Source organism: Bombus bifarius, unplaced genomic scaffold (assembly GCF_011952205.1).
Source record: "Bombus bifarius isolate JDL3187 unplaced genomic scaffold, Bbif_JDL3187 scf7180000009102, whole genome shotgun sequence".
Taxonomy (NCBI): Eukaryota; Metazoa; Arthropoda; class Insecta; order Hymenoptera; family Apidae; genus Bombus; species Bombus bifarius.
In genome coordinates this window covers 410783-429709 of record NW_022884897.1, presented here as the reverse complement: position 1 = coordinate 429709, position 18927 = coordinate 410783, and the positions used below count along the sequence as shown (strand labels likewise).

Genomic DNA, 18927 nt, shown 5'->3' with positions numbered 1-18927 from the left:
ATTTGTATCGCCGTCCAAAATATTTCTCATTGAAATATTATCCTTCTTGTTATGATCTTTTTCTGCTTCTCCTAAACTTTTACTTTTTTTGTCAAACCATTCTTGTAAATTTTGAGTATCTTGTGACGAAGATGGTGACAAATCATTATACAATACTGCAATATCTTCTTTCCTTCGTTTCACAGACTCTTTCTGGTATTCTGTTGAGCTATTGACATCAAACATTAAGTCTGTTTTAATGAAAATATAATCCTGTGAAGCGGTGTCAATTGATACTTTCTTTTCATAAGAATGTTCTACATTAGACTGCAATTCTTTTGAAAATTCTTTCAAAACCATTTCTTCATTTCCTACAGTAACGTCTGTTTTCTCCAAGCTTTTGTTCAAATTATTAGAAACTAAACTACCCTGATAACTCCGACTAGTCGCTGCTTTAATAGTCTCCTTTAACAGTTTTCTTAACTTGATTTCGTTCTGCTTCTGCATAGCGTCTAGTATGGCCCGAATACTTGGATCCACACCAGTAGCCATAGCCAAGCCGGTGAAAATTATCCTTTGTTCCGTGGTATATATAGGGTAAAACGAATGGTAGACCGCAGCATAGTGGTTTCCAACGATCCACACTTGTTCTAATTCCTCACTCAACGTCTTTCGTGTCCATTGACGTAGAAAAAAGTAAGTTATTGTAATATCGGAATATATTAAAGGTGTAATTTTGTCCGATTAATATTGGTTAAATGCGTTAAAGTGAAATGTTATTTACCTATTCAAGATAGCAAAGTAAACATACCATATAGAGGATTTACTACTGTTAACACTCGGTATTCTCGTATTCAAAGTATTTAACCAAATAATTTGGGAATCCAGCGGACGAGCTTGTATTTAATATGATTATATTTAATATAACAACTTTACTCAATATACGCGTAGGATTTTAAATGTCATGAGGGTTGCAGCGGACTCAATTTTAATGTACCTCGATATCTTAGCTTCTTATAATATCCTAATAAAATGTTATTTATCGATTACAATTGTCCTGTCGTATTTTATAGTGTTTGCTTTATAAATGTGAACTTTATTCAAAAAGAGTTCATCGATGATTATCCATTACAGGTTGTTAATAAACCTGAATTATGCACAAAGGAATTGCCGTTAATAACTTAAGATTCTCTGCCCGTCGTACAGGGTACATATAGTAATTATTCTCGACGATCGTAACGTTTAAGTCCAATTCGAGCTTATAGTCCCATGCGAGTTAAACAACGACAATAGTTTGAATTTCTATTTGTTCGTTTGTCGTCTGTTTATACCCGGAGCACCTGCTGTAAACCAATACAAAATTTATTAGATCTGTGGCGGATCGGTATCAACAGGACGCCGACAGGTCGAGGCATCAACGCGGCGCAACACCTCCCGGGCGATCCGCGGGTACCAACCGCCAACACTAGAGGGCTACGACGACAACGAGTCTGTCTGTCTAACTCGCTAGCGGTCGAATATACGAGCGATTGATACAAATACCGCACCTAGCGAGACTCCCTCTACGTCTAAGGCAGGGACTACCGGGCATAGCCTTACTGACGAGTCCACCGGTAGTCCCGGGACGAAACGCACTCTCACTCTCTTTGCATCCGCCTCAGATCTATAAATAACACATATAAAACTTATTAATTTATAATTAATATAAAATAGGAGAGCACGAAACTTCCTATTTTATGGATATGTTAAATCTTTGTAAAAAATACCATATCATTAGTATCATTTTAATCGTTCTAAAGGATTTAGCCGCATAAAGCTGTGACCCTTGGAAGAATCGATGTTCACGCGTGACAAATTGAAATTGTGCGAAGGTTCCGGTACGAACATCACAAGCCGAACACCGATACCAGGGGCACAGGCACATGTTCTGGGTTCATTATATATTTATAAAGGGCTGACGATTCAGTGGATGGTCCGGGTAAATTTAAATTGTAAATGAACGCATTGCTGGTTTCAAGTAAAAGCCTGGATAAGAGCGGATATGGTATGAGAGTCTGTCGTGGAAAGGGGAACAGGCCGCTTTTATTTGTAAAGTTTGAATCTCCTCGGTATTGAAGATGTTGAAGCTGCAAGTATGTATTTCATTTTAATCAATTCGAGACCGAGATTTAATTGTAAGACGATACCTAGGTGTCGGTACGATCTGAATGTTTAGTTGGAATGATTCTGTGTTTTACTCTCTCCAGGGTATCCTTTTCATACTTTGATTTTAAATCGATGACAATCTTAAATAGTATGCCTCATATTTTTAAAATATAAAATTATATACTATGTTATTCTATAATGTATTATGTACAGTTATATATATATATATATTATATTATTTATTATATATATATTATATTATTATATATATGTATAATAATTCTATATTGAAAAAAATATGAAATTAACATGATATATACATTACTACATAAGTTATATATAAAATATGTATATTATACCCTTGCCTACTGACTGATATGAATTTCTTTCGGTCTCGAATGCGTTAAAAGAGAGCGCAAAGAAGTCGAAATTACTTATTGTAATTAGTAAAACGACCTCTTTAAGTCTTTCATCGAGACAGACAATCTACAGGTATTAATCGACCAATTTCTCCAAGCTGATAACTTCGAATTGATGTTTATATATAAGAAGTGTTATGTGTTAATCTGTCTAAATGTTTAAAAGGTGTTATAAATTAAATGTTGTTAAACGATACGTAATTGCCTTTTGATCGTAAATTTTACTATCAAGGGGTCTTTTATGTATGCGTAATCATTGTGAATTATAACAATTTATGTGATCGATATTAAAGGTGTTTAAAAGCATATTATTATTATATATTATTATTCTATATTATTATTCTCCTATATTATTATCCTATATTATTATAGCATTCCTATATTATTATAATATCCAATTACATGTTGATACACAAGATATACAGATTATTATTTATAACGTTTTGGTTTTCTTAATTGAGTCATTCATTTAGTACAAATGATAAGAAATTAGTAATAATTCACAAAAAAAGGATATTATAGTAGAAATATTATAAAAAAACATTTTCTGTTTTAGTGTAGAGTTACTCCTTCTTACAGACAGTGTCGTACAAATCTGTACGTCTCTGAGAAAATGTAGGTATCTGAGCCCTTACTTCCTCAACAACTTTTAGATCTGTTAGAAAAAAGAAACATACGAAGTAATAAGTAATGCTTACTAATAAATTCAACAAATACAGAGGAAGATGGCTAAATCGATAAATTAACGAGACTAAAAATTAATTACATCATGGGTCTCTCGCTTTTAATTTTAAGCTGTAAATTACCGATATCGGTGACTGCCATATTCTCTTGAGTTTCCAAATCGTAAAGAATCTTTCCCCAGGGATTGGTCAACTGTGTATGCCCCCATGCGACGTAACTTGCTGAAGGAACACGAGCCGGTGATATGCAAGCAACGTATAATTGATTATCATTCGCTCTGGAACGCTGAAGTAATGACCAGTGCAGTGGTCCAGTGGTCATATTGAATGCCGCTGGATATATCAGCATTTGGCAACCTAACCCAGAGAAGCAGGAAATATGAAGCCACCGAATACCAATTAACTTCGTAGTTGCACGGTTCACATTCCATCATTTCTGAATATGCGAGGGCAGTCCTCTTATTGTGCTTTTAATTCTTTTATTTGTTTCATTTTCAGCAAATATACTGGTTTTTTAAATTAAGCTTCTTTTTATACAGAGTTACAGATTATATTAATTTTATATAGAATATATTTAAGAAAGATATTTAATTTTTTGCTAGTTAAGTATTGATCGATTAAATTACTGTACCTTTGTTCCGATAAATGCGTGCCATTTCCTCGAATCTAATATCATAGCAAATGCCAATACCTATTTTGCAGCCCTTCACATCGAACGTCGTTAGGGAGTTACCAGGACTGAGTGAATCACTCTCTCGAAAAGTAATCTTATTAGGAATGTCGATGTCGAATAGATGTACCTAATAACATAAAAATGTAGTCGCTAATTCTATTGCTGCAACTTTTGTAATTTAATATCAAAGTTACCAACTCCTAAACTTTAATTATTTTTTATTTAATAACTGACAGCGTTTTCATCGCTTTCTTTTATTTAAAAATCTTATCATTTAATAATGTTTAAAAAGGAGAAAAAATAAGTATTTTCGTATGTGAAAAATTTATATTACACATTACAACAAAAATGAGCGTTTCCCGTATCATAACGTATTTTATAAACCGTAAATTATAGAATTGGTTATAGTATACGTATGTACATATGTATATTCCTAAATTGTGTATATTCCTAAATGTATATTCCTAGATAGAGTCACTTTCTTCACCCCAATATTTTCGAATTCAAAGCCATAAAGGAATATATTACTTACCTTTCGGTGTTTTGCTATCAAAGTTCCATCGGGACCCCAAATAGTACAGGTATTGTACAATTTATCGCCCTCTATTTCAGGCATCGTACCACCAACTACATAGATGTTGTTTTCTTTAGCTGCATTCGATAAAGCAACGCTCGTTTCACCATCAGGAATACTCTCGGCGTATTTTGGAAAGTACTCTGCATTGCAATATTTCAATTAATGAAAAATAACTGTCTTCTGTTCCAACCATAAATTAAATTGAAATTTTTGTCAGTTTTTTATTTTTTAAATTATTAAAATAACTAAGTTTTATATTTCGACTTAATTAAATATGCAATTACTTAGCTAATAGTATATATAATAAATTGTTTCTACAGGTTCAAAATGAAAAATGAATATTTAGAAATATTTAATTACGACAATGCTATTTGTGTTAGCATCAGTGGCTTGTTACTCAACGACTTTGCTAGTACTTTTTGAAACATAAAGTTAGTTTTCAATTAACACTTATACTAGAGGCGGAATTATAAATGCAAAATAATTGATAATACTAATTTATAAGTACCTAATTATTAGTATCTTAAAAAATATATTTATACAAAAATCACGATAATCATGAAAATGGGGAAATCCTATATTCTCGACTCAATTCACAATCTTTATGGAAGTATAAACGGTAAGGTAATTTATCTACTTTTACTTTTTTCTATATAGTTGTTACACACATGGTAAATTATTGAAAAAAAAACAAATTATTACGTATTCCATATGGTGAATTAAAGCATTCAGGAAGAGCTATAATATCAGCATTGTGCTCTTTTGCGCTAGAAATGTAGGAAACTGCCCGCTCTACATTTTTGCGTTTTACTTCATTTACTTCAAGTTGTACCAACGCCAAGCGAAATGCTAAAATGTTGGAAAAGTTAAATACATTCGGTTATATATTTCCCATACTTTTTATCTATAAATACTTTTTACATAGTCAATACTTACTCGACATCGTCCGCACTACTTGTTTAGCGATGTTTGTAAGTATCATAATGTTGAGGTTATGTATGGTACTACTCAATATCAACATTACGTAAGCAATACGCAGGGATTTTTAATAATTCTTGGTAAAGTTTAGGACATTGATTTTGATGTAATTGTAAACATTATTACATATTATAATCAAATGTAATTTCCAGTTAAGGGTAAGAAAATAAATATACTTTTGTAAAAATACATTTTATTATAAAATGTGTATAAATAAAATTGTACAATTTATCTTGAAAGTAAAATGACCGAATACGTTCCTGGGAAATATTACTGCCTACTAAATGATCGAGATCTTGATCTTTCTCGTCTTTTGTGTTTCTTTCTGTCTGCATAATCTCTGGATTTCTTATCTCTAACTTTTTCTCTTTCTTTGTCTTTCTTTTTATGTTTTTTACTTGATCTTTCAGATGAGCAATTGTGTTTTTTATGTTTCTTTGACTTCTTCAATCTTTTTGATTTATAAGAATCACTACTATTAGAATTACTTCTTTCTCTCCGTCTCTTCTTTTCAGAATCACTATCGCCGTCGTCATTAGATTCGGAGCGCCTTTTTCGTCTTTCTGATTTTTTATCCCCCATTTTATCATACTTGTCCTTATTATGCATCGTACTTTTGATTTTCTTTCGTTTATTACTACTCTTGTCACCATCTTCACTGTCTTCGAGTTCAGGGGACATTGATCTTTTTCTATCCGTCTTTTGCTTGAGTCCCTTGGATTCCTTGTCCTTATATTCCTCATACTTTTTTGTATCTGAAATTAACCCCATAAAATACTAAAAGCTAAAACCTCTACATTTATCATATTTCATATAAAAATATAAGGAACCTTTAAAAAATTGCTTACAACAACACACTTACAGGTACTCTTAAATTAGCTTTTCTACATGTCTGATTATGTCTTTATATGTCTATGTCAATTCAAATTTATTTTCTTAAAAGTCCCTTAATGAAAAACTAACTCTTCATACTAACTTAGAACTTTTGAGTTCTTTGAATATTCTGATTTAGTCACTGGCTGTACCATAAATTCATTTACAGATATTATATTTCCACCAAGAGCTAGTTTTATTATGAGCCTTCCTGCATCATCATCGAATCCTTCTATTTGACCATAATTATTACTTTGTTTTCCAGCTATAATTTTCACAAATGTTCCTTTCTCGATTTTAAGTTCTTCCTCTTCTTTTTTGGAATCTGTATTTTTCTTCTGCAATGCTACTTTGTCTGCGCCAAGACCCATACCTTTTGGTCGTAATTCTGGTATGACAGCTGCTACTAATCTGTAATAGTTAGTATAAAAAATTGTGAAATAAAAAATGATGTTCTCTGTTTACTTTCCAATAAGTGATGTATTAAACACATATAATTAATTTAATCTAGAGTAAAATTCATACTTTTCATTTCTACCAATTCCCTTTCCCGGTTGCCATCCCATTCCCCGTAACATTGCTACACCAAAAGCATCAATAGGAATTTTTTCATAATCTTCTAACGTAGACTGAAAAATACAAAACAATATTTATAATATGCAAATGTAATACATCTGTGCTTTGCAGATCTATATGTTGATAACGTACCTGTTCTTTGCCTCTTAATGATTCATCTTCTACTAAAGGTAAAGTTAAATCATTTGTTTTAGTATCATGTTCATTCTTTGACTTAAGTTCCTCAATGATTTCTTTAGCCGCTTGCTCTTCTAAAGTAACAACTTTATTTTCACTATCTTCAACTGGCTCTTTCTTTATTGATATTATTGGCGATGTTTTTCCATTAGATAGCTTTGACTCGTTAACACTAGTGTCTTCTACCTTTTCCTTATCTGCCTTCGGAAGGAAAATGTCTGCATCTATTTTATTAACAATTCTATCGTGCCAGGTTTTTGAACCTAGCAATGGAATAATTAAAGGTTCATCTTTTTTTTCTTCCTCACTGAAATAAAAGATTGTTTTCAAATATATGTATTCCGTTATTGGTGATTTTTATAGGTTAGGTTGAGGTTATGTGTTTCTCGATTATAAATTTTACTTTTCGAACTCACCCTATTACTTTAATACCTTTTTCATCAAGACATTCAATGTAATCAACTTTCTTTTCTTCTTGTGGAATAACATTTTTTAACACAGGTTTCCTAATAGATTTCGCAAAACCGAAAGAAATCTTCTTTCCCTCTTCTGCCATTTGTTTGTTATTTTAACACTGACTTATAGATCAATACACATGTATATATTAGACATAAAGATTGATATCACTTGAAACTATGTACATGAATCTAATATCCTACTATACTTTATTAATCTACTCACAATTACTTTCACATTACTAAAATTTTATTCCGACGATATATCAAGCGACTGAATAAGCGATATTAAAGTAAACATATATCAGAGAGGAAATAACAAGAACTGACGCCTATGGTTCTCTATGTTACCGAGCTAGTGCTGCACCATGCGGCCAAGTGCCGACAGCGGCTAGGATATCTTAGAGAGAAACTGAGAGTATTACCTCTTATGGTTCTCTTTGTTATCGGAGTAGTGCTGCACCATGCATCCAAATGCCGAAAGTGACACATGCTAGTATATGCCTGCCTATACGTTTGAATCGGAAAATCGATAATGTGTTCATGTGAAAGTTCATATTTCCCCAGGAGCTGTATTTTGATAGGTTTAAGCTTCTAATAGAGCATTTTAAACGTATAGAGTATACTATGAAGTAGAGTGCGGATCATTTTGTATTCATAGAGAATTTAAATGTATAGAAATGTACAGAATGCTCATGATATGCAAAAATATACAAAATACTCAAAGTAAACCAATCATCAAAAAGTTTAGAAGGTGAAACAAATCTCTTTAATAATACCTAAATTAATTTTTATTTGTTAACAATTTACATTCTACTACGCTTTTAATTCTACCCTAGTTTATGCACCATAGCGCATGACAGCGCTATTATGTCCTTTACAATTTATTCAAGATCATTCTATTTTCAGATCAGATTCTCTATTCCGCTTTTTTTTGCATCCTGCAAATTATCGTATAGAGATGTAAAACGAAGGCTATTGCTCGTTAAAATTTGGCGTACTTTTGTTTTCATGAAAATATACATATGTTGAATTAAATAAACTAAACTATTGATAATCACATTGAAAGTATATATATATCGCTTAGATTTCACAGGTTATTTCGATATTGAAGTACTTCTTATGTACTAACGAAGAAGATAAAACATACTAATACGAGTATAGTTCAACTGAGCGATTATGATAATGTTAATGCGCATCTCCGAACGTGCAGAGGATAAATGAGCAGATAAGTTGCTCCCATCACTTTCTCCTTTGTTTCATGCAACTGTAACTCATAGAATGTAATGTATAAATGTATATAACTATCCTTAACCACATTGACGAAATGATGATAGACATAATCACTTGTTTGTCAGTTGAAGATCTTTTCTTTCCTCTTACTACATATTTATGTACTCTTAACTTGTCTTTTTAGCAATACTATCGCTCGTTTGTTCTACAGTTTTCAGAATTCTACCTTTTAGCGTTCTACAGACGATCGGAGCGTGAATGTGCCCGTAGCCTGCCTGTTCCTATAAGCTACGTTAAACGATCATCTTCGATTGTGTTGGCTCGTAGATCGTAGAGGAAGTCATTTACCTATCTTTCGGAACAAGAACTACAGTTAAAAACAGCGACCAATTGAGAACGGTAGTTAAGTCTGCGAGTAGAGGGGTGAGCGTGTTTTAGCGGCGACAACAGCACACGGTATGCAGATACGAAGCCGGGGTAAACCGGGAAGCCGTAGTTCACGGACCGTAGTAAGCGTGGTAACTCTGAACAGTCAACGACATTCGAAAGCCGGCCACGCTCTGGAATCCAGGTAAATTTACTTGTTTTTTGTCTTAAATTTTCATTGAAATTTCTCTGCTTATAGATTATTATACGGTTAGAAATTGCATATTTTTGGAGATATCGGGGACTGGTACTTTTAAGCAATTTTGATTTTCATCGCTCATAAATTGAACCGAGAAAATTTCATCAATTTACTTACCGGCTATTAAAAAGTTTTAATGAAATGGGACAAATGGTAATTAGTTGCGGAAACAAGGACAGTTGTGCCAGAGTTACAGTGTGTCCTTTTAATTTCAATTAATTGTACAGCCTTAACGTGCAGATTTTGTTTTTATGCAAATGATGAGATATACGATACACTGGACTGGTTTCTCGATAGTTAACGTCTAAATGGTTAAAATAGGGAATGCTATAACAAAATTAATTCAAACATTTGATCAAAAGCCCATAATTTATCTTTCTTAGAAATAGTCTTATACTCTTACATATCTTTTATAAATTTTTCTTATATATATAAATCTAACATTTATCAAATATGTGACAATTTCTACTGCAATCAAACGTCTTATTTACCCTACGTAATGAAGCTAAGTTTAATTAACTTTCCTCAGTATCCTACATCACCAGTCACGCTCTCGATCCCGCTAGCTAAGCAATAAATCATCAAAAGTCGAGTTACAATTACGTTCTTATCCTACTTCAGAGCTCCTCACCTATCCGTTATCCAATTTCCTCTTCGGAATCCCATCGTGAAACCGACAATTATCTACTGTTCACCGGTATGCGTACAGTTGACCGAATCGAGGTAATGAGACAGCTGAGTTGAATGTTAAAAAGTTTGCATATTTTTGTAATTTGAATGGCGTAAGGGAAAATAAGACGTTTGATTCGCCCGAGATCGTTTCATCCTGTACGGCACCAACGTTTCATAAAATATTATATAACGCAATTTGGAAAACAGGGTTGAGAATCATAGTGGTGTAAGTTAGGCCATTGCCAGTTTTCATAAAATAATCCTCTGTGTTTATTACCGTAAAAAATAGATTACATCTGTTCAAATCGTGAAAACAGAAATGGCAGAGAATAAAGTTACGACCTAATCAGTTCTGAAACCAAAGGGAAGATATGTTTGAGAGTAAAAATGAATTCAAACATTTGGAATTACGACTTAAACCACTATGACATTGAATTTGTCGTATGAAACCTACGCGTTGGAGAACGTGTCGAGGATGTCCCGAAACGTAGTTACAAATTAAGACAGGTCCGCGAGGCTAACTGTAAAAGAGCGAGCGTAACTGTGCGGAGTGGATGTTAACGGAGAAGATCTTCCTGCCGAAGATTTGTTCCGCTATGTCTAGACGTTCTATCCTTTGTTTCCTCGTTGCATTTTTTTACCTTCGTTTTATCGCCACGAACAGTGTTGCTCGTCGTGCTCTTAACCGTGCAACAGTCGGACAAAAACCCGTCCTGCCTCGTATATAGCGTTCTGTTCGACACGGTCCACGAACTTACGGACAGATTTTTCGCGATTAAAAGAACAAGATAAGACAATTTCACGGTGATCTCATTGTTGTATCTGTATACGGAAGTCTCATGGTTGTCGAAGTTTGTGCAGCAATTCTTCTTTCTCTTTCTCTTTTAATTATCGTTTTTGCAGATGAATGATCGTGGTGTAGAACCACGTAGATGATTGATGTTGATGGTGCAGTAATGGGCGGTGATGCCTGAAACCTATATAATACACTTGAGTTGTATCAAGCATATACATCAGCATGTTTTTTCGACTTCGAGTCGGTTTTACGTGTTCTTATGTTATTGTAACAATTAAGTTACCATAAATATAGCAGTTTTCCCAATGGATCCACGCGTCGAGAGAAGCTGAATCACGTAAAACATACATTTCCGTATAATGTTATACAAATAACAGCCTAAGAAGAGTAGACATTTTTTATTACGATCATATATGTATATTGAAAATTAGCGATCGTTGCAACGTTATTAAACATCATCGGAATGAAAAATTTTGACGGTAGATACGAATCGTCTGACGGTACTGGTGCGTTGAACTCTCTGTGGTTGCGCGCGTACGCGTGTCGAGTCGAATTCTAGTTCGATTTCGCGGGAGGATGCTATGGTAAATGTAGTCGAGTGAACAATCGCGCTACCGGATCTACGCGTAGTCCGGAACTCGGCGCATAATGCCGCGGAAACGGCTGGGAAATTATATTTGTTATGGGGAATCGACGACGCGGTCGGGGACACGATTTCATCTGAGCGCGCAGATTTACCGGACGGAACGGTCATTAAACGTCTGTCATGGTGCCTTCATGGTTTCACTAGGGTTTTGGTGAAAGCTTAGGTTGACATTCACGGTTCATTTAGACTGATAATTCGCGGTTTCATCTACTCCCTTTTATTCTCTTTTAAGCCTCCTTTTTCTATGCTTGGCTAGTTCCAGCGAATGTATTTAAAACTATTACAAGTCATTCAGAAGTTACGTTTCATAAATTAAAATACATAGAAGAATGGGGATTACATTCTCTTTTTTATCATTTATCTTCTATTATTAGAACACATATTATTTTTCAAAATTTGTCACTTGTATGTCTCATTTTCCTCTTGTTCGGCATTTCGATATCAGGAAACGAATTTGTATCTTCTACATGAAATCATCTCTTTAATTTCAGATAGACGAATATGCGGCTGCTTCTGTTCCAAATATCTCCGTTACTGTGCCTGTTGACGGAAATCGGCGCGGCGGGGATCGGCAAAGCATGGCAGATCCTGCCATACGCGACCGATTCCTGGAATCACCCATCGTGGCCGCGGCTCGACTCTTCCGCGTTCGAAGTTCGCAGCGTGAGCGGAGTCGGTCATCTCAATCCTTTCGAAACCGCTCAAAGTAATCTAAAAACCGACCAATCGAAATTCATCGAATCCAACACTGTTGCAATATCCAAACCGCACTCTGTGTTCAACCAGAAATACCTCGATCGATTCGAACCCACGTTCGAAGAGCCCTACGACCGATACGAAAGTCGTGGCGAAACGAATAACGCAGAGCACCGGGACAATATATTTAAAACGGGCCTAGCGATGACTGTCCTCCGTCCAGAAGAAGACGAAGATTCGACAAAGGCTACTGCGGATGAAGCAACGGGGGCCGTATCGAGGATTCGTCGCGATACAGAGAACGAGACGAGGCTGGAACAAATATCGAGCACTAAGAATGTCCGAGAAGTACGTCTTAGCTCCGCAGAAAATTGGTCCACTCAACCATTGTCTATAGAGTTTCCTCATAGAAGTAGCCTGGACCAGACGATGCACCAAACGGCAGACGGCGAAGAATTAGCAAACGCAAGAGGTTACCATGCTCCAAGAGCCGATTTCGTGACCAGCCAGCACAGGAGGAGTTACGAACAACGAGAAGCACGAGATATGCCAGTTACGAGAGGATACGACGACTACGACGTCCCGTGGTACAGAAGCGCTATCAGGGATCGAGACTACGATCCTTTATCCTACCGCCGTGGGTACAGTTATTATTACCCGGACCGTTACAGGATGGAAAGAGACTACTACATGCGTGTTCCCAACGATTATTCTTATTATTATGATCGGTACAGGGACGAGGACTTGGATCTATATGGCCGTAGCAGACCCACGCCCAAACCCAAAAGGATCATCTATTATGCCACCTTGCCGGAAATAGTGAGAAAACCTGTGGATCTGAGAAATTATCCTAGACCCTATGACGGAACTAGAACGCCAGTTTCTAGGGATGGAAGCTACAAACGTATTCCAGGAAACGTTGACCCTAGTAGATATCGGTATAGAAACCTTTACGATGGTTATGACAACTACTCGAAGAGGTCGAGCTTCGTGGAGAGGCCTTATCCTTATCCCGAAGACGAGGGTCGTCGTAAAGCGACGCTGGAAACTTTTCGAAACAACGATCCGTATGATCAGAATAACGAGAGGAAATTAGCTAATCAGATTTCGATGAGAAACGAGGGCAAATTGCCTTGGCCAGTGCAGATCGCGACAGAAGTGAGCGTGAAGGACGACGAGAGAATCCCTGGAAGGAAGATCTTTGGGGATACTAACGGATACGAGAGATTCCAGAGCGCACAGTTGCAGAAGGCACCGGACGCGACCGGATCGAGCGAGCTACAGAGCGACAATTGATCGCCGAATGAATTCTCTTTTTCACAGTTTAGTAGCGGATTTTTGGAAAGGATTTTGGACACCGTTCGCTTTGATGCATCACTGTCTTTCTCTACTGAATCTTGATAGGCAATTAAATAGGTCTGAATATTCTAAGCAAGCATCGATACTGGATGCTGTTTTAGTCGAAGTTAGACATGGGATAGATCTTTCAAAGTAATTGTATGATCATGCGTATTGTGATTTACGGATTCTCCGTTACTTTTCATACTTATTTATCGTTATTCATACGATCATCGTTCGTGGTGTTTGCTTTAGTACGTACAATTAGCATTTTCAATACAGAATTCTTTTAGGAAGATTTATGTATTGGTTCTTCATTGTCGCGTGTAAGTTTTAAAAGATTAATTTCATGATGACCTAGACCTAAAAGGCCAAAGTAGGTAACACGAGGGTTGGTGATGGTTTCCAGTCGATTTTTATACTACGATATAGACGAAATTTTTAGAAAGGGCGAACTGTATTTATTTGAAAATTATATCGAAAGTAATATTGCATTGTACATTTTGTTTATCAATATACAGCGAAAGGATTTTGAAAAGAACACGTGGAACCCCAAATTTCTCTGATCCTTTGTTACGTCTTTGTTTTCTTCGTTACCTTATTCAATAGAAACTTCGATAGATCTTTAGAGAATTGATTTGTCGCAATTATTCGATTTAATTCGACCATCCACAGATTAATCTGTAACGATTCATCTTTGTTTAACATCATTTAACGGTTTGAACTATTAATTTTTAGCAATAGATTACCGAATTTTTAGTCTTTCCATTAATAAAGCCAGACAATTCATCCGGTGTCATATTCAAAATATTACAGATAGTTTCTTGAGTTTCTCTTTCGCTTGCCTCATTTTCGTTCGAAAACTTTTGCGTTTCACGATCTCCTTGGAGTTCGTAGAGTTTTCTCAAAAATTCCTAATTTCAAGCAACATCTTATCAAGAGTTTTATAATTTAAAAAATAATAATATCTCATTTTATGATTAATCAATTATATTATTGATATAATTGACTAATTAATTTATGGGAAAACCTGTTTGCAACGTACGAAATTTCGGAAATTAAAAAATTAATATCGAAAGTATGTGTAACTGCATTATATGTACCTTGATGGCGTTTAAGTATTCGATATTCTGAGTTTTAGTAACCAGCAACTTCATTTTCGTTGACTTAATAGTCTCCTCGTATTTAGCTTTCACAACTTCAATCTCCTGTTGCACTGTCTCGCCACATTTTTTCGCACATTGCTTTTCCATCTGACCAATCAGATACAATTTTTATTTACGTAAAAATTACCAAACTACGTAGTACGAATCTTTTCACCTTTCCCTTCATGTCCGCCTTCGATTTTTCATTGTCTGACAGTAATTTATCCTTTTCATCATTTAAAACGGTAATCTAATAGGATAAATTAATTAGCCTTATTAAAGTATTCTAAACTATATTACACATATGCACAAGCTTATCAAAGTATTTTCTTCAGCATTTCTTTCAGAAATACATACCTTTGCTTTTAATTGTGAGTTACTGTTTCGAACATTGCTCACTTCGTTCTCCAAGCTGCTCATTTTAGATACTAATTGATTTTTTTCTTTAGTCAACTCTGTCAGCTGACCCTTGTAACTGTTCAATAAAAATCCCTTGTTGGCGTTCGCCGACTCCAATCGTACTAATCTAAATTATTTTATTAGTTTATTAAAAACGAAGATAACGCGATTACTAATCAAATTTGTAGCCAATTCGGAATACCAACAACTTCTTTTTCATTAAGCAAATTTCAAATACTTGTTTTTAAGGTGAGCAATGGTCGCCGAATCCTCTTCCACTTTTTTCTTCAGATTTGCCAGCTCTCTGTTCTTACACGCGTCTCGAGAATTCCCCCTATGGTGTTCCTTCCCCGTGGTGTGCTGCAACCAGTCCCGCGTGTCATCTATCTTCCTCTTTAAGGAAAGATTTTCGCTTATTAGATTGTTCAAATTCGTTTCGGTTGCCTCCATTTCTTGCTTCAGCTGGTCGAAGCATTCGCTGATCGACTCGTGCTCCTCGCATTTACTTTTTAGCTTCCTCCGAGTCACGGCTAATTCTCGTTTCAATTTGTTCATTCTTGCCACTGTCGTGTGCAGCTGATAAAAGCGAAGCGCGTGACACGAATTCCAATTCGATATCGCTGTCTTCGTTTCTAAAATACTCTGTTACTCTAAATCGATATACCTTCTTACGTAATCTACTCGCAATCCTCTCGTCACACTTTAACTTTCTACGAGATTTAATTTGATAATTACTACTCCTTCTCTGATCTACTGTACGGGGACCAAAATTTTCCAAAACAGAGGTACAAATACGCACGATGTTTTCTTGCAACATCTCGTTTTCTTTACGTGCTTCTGCTTTCGCGTTTTCTAACAATCTGTGTTGGACAAGAGCTCGATGTAAGCAACACGCTTTTTAATTACGTTATCGTTTATACAAGCAGAACGTTCCGTATGTAACTTTACTTTTTGTACTTTTCTTTCGCGATTGGTTTCGCCTTCAAAGCCACTTCCAGATCTTCTTTCGTTCGAGTGAGCTTCGCTTCCAGCTGCGATATGATCGTCTCGTATCTAATGGACAAATTTGAGATTAATCAAATTTAACGAGAAGATACTCGAAGATTAAGAGGCTGAATATTTAAATATTAGAGATCTACCGCTCTTTGATTCTAGCTCCCAGAAATTCACTTTTGTCGTGCAAATACCTTTGTTACACCCTGTATAAGTAGATACGAGTTTGGAGAAAAATTTCATTAATCCACGGCTACGATTAATTTTGGCATATTTTCGCGCGATCGAATTTCCCTTGAATTTCTGGCCGGCTGGAAAAATCGTCAGACTTTTTCGACAAAAGATTAAAAAAAAAAAAAAAAAAAATGACGGAAACAGACCGCTTTTATATATTCTCTATAAACTCACTCGGCCTCCTTGTTCGGCGATATTTTCCCCTTTGTCCGCTGCTCGATGCGCCAATTCGATTCGACGTGGATATTTCGTTCCGGCAAAAAAGGAAAATTTACATTAGGTACGCCGGCTGATATTGTGGAAAAGTCGTTGTTTGTTTTCCGTCGAAATTCGAATTGAATAGTCGAGTGGATTTTATGAAAACTCTTATACATTGCAGATGTATTTTTTCTTTTTTCTTTTTCTTTTTTGTTCAACTTGCTAGCCGTGCAAGACGAATACCGTACTACGTGTGTGTATTTAAAAATGGTGAGCCTTTCACATACTTGACAAACGAGTATAAATTGAAAACAGGAATCTTATTTGACTGGATGTATAAACGAAGAGTCTCCGAGAAGCGATCCATATAACAAAAACTGATATAAATTTTGAATGTTTAAATTCTTCAAATTCAATAACACACGATTGGAAGTTCCGACGGATCGTTCGAATTTTTGTTTGAGAATTTTGCAATATTTTAATATACATACTCTTTGCATACCTCAGTCCCTCTGGCGAGGGCTTCCTCGATCAGGCATTGGGGAGCAGGATCCTCGTCGATACACCGAAATGCCGACAGTTTTTTTTCTTTGAAATGAACGCACGACGGGGCGAAATGATTCGCCTCAGTCGATAGTTTATTATCGTAGAGATTTTTCTCGTCCAACTGGATAGCTTCGATGGGAGTTTGTGTACAAATTGTTTTTGTTTCTGTGTCGAATCTTTTATCTAGAAGACGTATAAAAGGCAATACACAATGTACAAATAGTATTTGTAAGATATTATCGGAGGAGCGTTCGAGTTCTGTGCGCTACTGCCACCTGGTGATGTTTCCCGATATTATCTACAGCAATGAAATCTGCTATATCGATAAATTCGCACAACTCGAAAAACAAGCATATTGTTCGATAATGTTATTGCATTTTCACATACGATATTTAAATCGGAAAAAACGGGACAAAGTATTCATAAAAATATTACCGTAAAAAGCGATATCAAAGATACCTTACTATTGGAATTCTACAATATTAAAGTACTATCGTTCGTATTTAAAATATCAGAGTAGGGTAACAAATAATTCCGATTATACAGATTTCTTATTAAAAGAATACTTTCACCAACAAAATTAAATTACCGAATGTAATCTCATAACTATACAAACACCTCATCGAGAACTCGTTCGTATTCGGCCAGCGAAAATTCCATTTCTCCATTCGTCGAAGGTAATAGGAAATTAGAACCGAAGCGTGTCCGCAAAGGGAAGCTTACGAGATAGCTTACAATCTTTAGAGTCGAATTACTTAAACAAAGGCGTTTCCAGTGGAGATTACTGTTATTGGAGGCGACTCGCCATTCTCGATCGTAGCGAAACCGCCAGTCGACAATGTATAAAGATACAGTTCGAACGGACGTGAAATTTCTACAAAAGTGGGGGTTTCGTGTGGGTAATACGACCGGACACGACTATCGGCGAGACAAAACGAACATCCCCTTCATTCCAATCTGCCTGGTCGGACCGTATTATCGGATATTATCGGGCCATATGGAATTTGGGGCCGAAAATAGTCCCGTGCAGGAAATTGCTAACGACTTAAACGTTGGGGCGGTGCGCAAAGACCGTAAGTCCCATGGGCCCAGTTGTGATGGATGGTCCTTGGCCAGTCTGTAATTTGAAGGCGTTATATGTGCACCCTGACGCCGTATACTTTTGCAACAATCTTCCATATGTCCCCGACTGTCCCCTTTAACTGGTCCGTGGTTTCACAATCGATCACTGCTCGTCATTCGTCGACGCGAACGAGCTCCGACGGAATTTCTCTTAATTCGATCGGTGAGAAATATCGTCGGATCCTAAATTCTCTAGAAATACAAGAATTAAACTTAATTTCGCACTTTGATTTGCACAAGATTTTAAAGATATGGACATATATAAATATATATGTATATACGTATATTTTTTTTTTTATTTTTATTTTGCGAAAAATTAGGAATTTACGTAAATTTCGTTTGCGATAAGATTCCAGCCTGCGATCAGATCTCTCGATATCGAAATCATCGTTCTTTTTTTGCAATTTTACATACGTAAGGCTAAAAGTCGAAAGGAAGAGTAAAGTAAGAAAAAGAGATTGAGAAGTTGTTATTACATTCGCAAGATTAAAGCACGGAAAATTGTAACAGCATGGTCAACGTTCAATAAACTAGTACTAATTAGACGGAAAGGGCTTACACGCGTAGCTTGCACGCGCTAATGAAATTTGTTTGTCAATTAAATGGCGATGCCGGTGAATTTTCCCTATACTTTGCCCCTTGGTCGGCACGCTAATTAATTTCCACGCTCGAGTTCACTTTATTTATGCGCGACAGGCTTCAAAATTGCAGCACGGCCGCTGCTTGTATATTTACGCGGGCAGGTAGAC

General features: G+C 35.9%; 3 protein-coding genes across 7 annotated transcripts in view; 1 reads left to right on the top strand and 2 right to left on the bottom strand.

Annotated features, from left to right (window-relative positions):
- Positions 1-3106: 3106 nt before the first annotated feature.
- Positions 3107-7824, bottom strand: LOC117213441 (deaminated glutathione amidase-like). 2 transcript variants are annotated; one of them, XM_033458782.1, is made up of 9 exons: positions 7497-7824; positions 7036-7387; positions 6853-6956; positions 6431-6738; positions 5179-5325; positions 4432-4616; positions 3858-4026; positions 3350-3583; positions 3107-3198 (listed from the first exon to the last, which is right to left on the bottom strand). In XM_033458782.1, exons 1-9 carry the CDS (start codon positions 7634-7636, stop codon positions 3107-3109), a joined length of 1731 nt encoding a protein of 576 aa, XP_033314673.1. In that variant the 5' UTR covers positions 7637-7824. The 2 variants fall into 2 exon arrangements, with proteins under 2 accessions (XP_033314673.1, XP_033314674.1); XM_033458783.1 differs by lacking the exons at positions 3107-3198; positions 3350-3583; positions 3858-4026; positions 4432-4616; positions 5179-5325 and adding an exon at positions 5631-6209 and having other exon boundaries at positions 7497-7821.
- Positions 7825-8052: 228 nt separating this feature from the next.
- Positions 8053-14082, top strand: LOC117213442. Of its 4 annotated transcripts, XM_033458785.1 has the most exons (3): positions 8053-8289; positions 9096-9339; positions 11999-14082. In XM_033458785.1, the coding sequence occupies exon 3, from the start codon at positions 12009-12011 to the stop codon at positions 13497-13499; it is 1491 nt and encodes a 496-aa protein (XP_033314676.1). In that variant the 5' UTR covers positions 8053-8289; positions 9096-9339; positions 11999-12008; the 3' UTR covers positions 13500-14082. The 4 variants fall into 4 exon arrangements, with proteins under 4 accessions (XP_033314676.1, XP_033314675.1, XP_033314677.1 ...); XM_033458784.1 differs by lacking the exon at positions 8053-8289 and having other exon boundaries at positions 8980-9339; XM_033458786.1 differs by lacking the exons at positions 8053-8289; positions 9096-9339 and adding an exon at positions 9484-9546.
- Position 14083: 1 nt separating this feature from the next.
- Positions 14084-18927, bottom strand: part of LOC117213443 (kinetochore protein NDC80 homolog) — a 156395-nt gene continuing 151551 nt past the window's right edge. The window contains exons 4-13 of the mRNA XM_033458788.1: positions 17014-17239; positions 16487-16537; positions 16034-16138; positions 15750-15945; positions 15324-15661; positions 15044-15212; positions 14862-14936; positions 14645-14794; positions 14291-14455; positions 14084-14222 (exon numbers count right to left, since the gene is read on the bottom strand). Coding sequence (XP_033314679.1) covers positions 14115-14222; positions 14291-14455; positions 14645-14794; positions 14862-14936; positions 15044-15212; positions 15324-15661; positions 15750-15945; positions 16034-16138; positions 16487-16537; positions 17014-17239 — 1583 coding nt within the window. The 3' untranslated portion in view covers positions 14084-14114. The remainder of the gene's footprint in view (positions 14223-14290; positions 14456-14644; positions 14795-14861; positions 14937-15043; positions 15213-15323; positions 15662-15749; positions 15946-16033; positions 16139-16486; positions 16538-17013; positions 17240-18927) is intronic.

Bases quoted from the DNA above. Each gene is read 5' to 3' on its own strand.
- LOC117213441 (XM_033458782.1), bottom strand. From the start codon at position 7,636: ATGGCAGAAGAGGGAAAGAAGATTTCTTTCGGTTTTGCGAAATCTATT. The intron at 7,388-7,496 runs GTGAGTTCGAAA...CTTTTATTTCAG, and splicing joins AAAGGTATTAAAGTAATAGG to TGAGGAAGAAAAAAAAGATG. The intron at 6,739-6,852 runs GTATGAATTTTA...TAACTATTACAG, and splicing joins GGAATTGGTAGAAATGAAAA to ATTAGTAGCAGCTGTCATAC.
- LOC117213442 (XM_033458785.1), top strand. From the start codon at position 12,009: ATGCGGCTGCTTCTGTTCCAAATATCTCCGTTACTGTGCCTGTTGACG.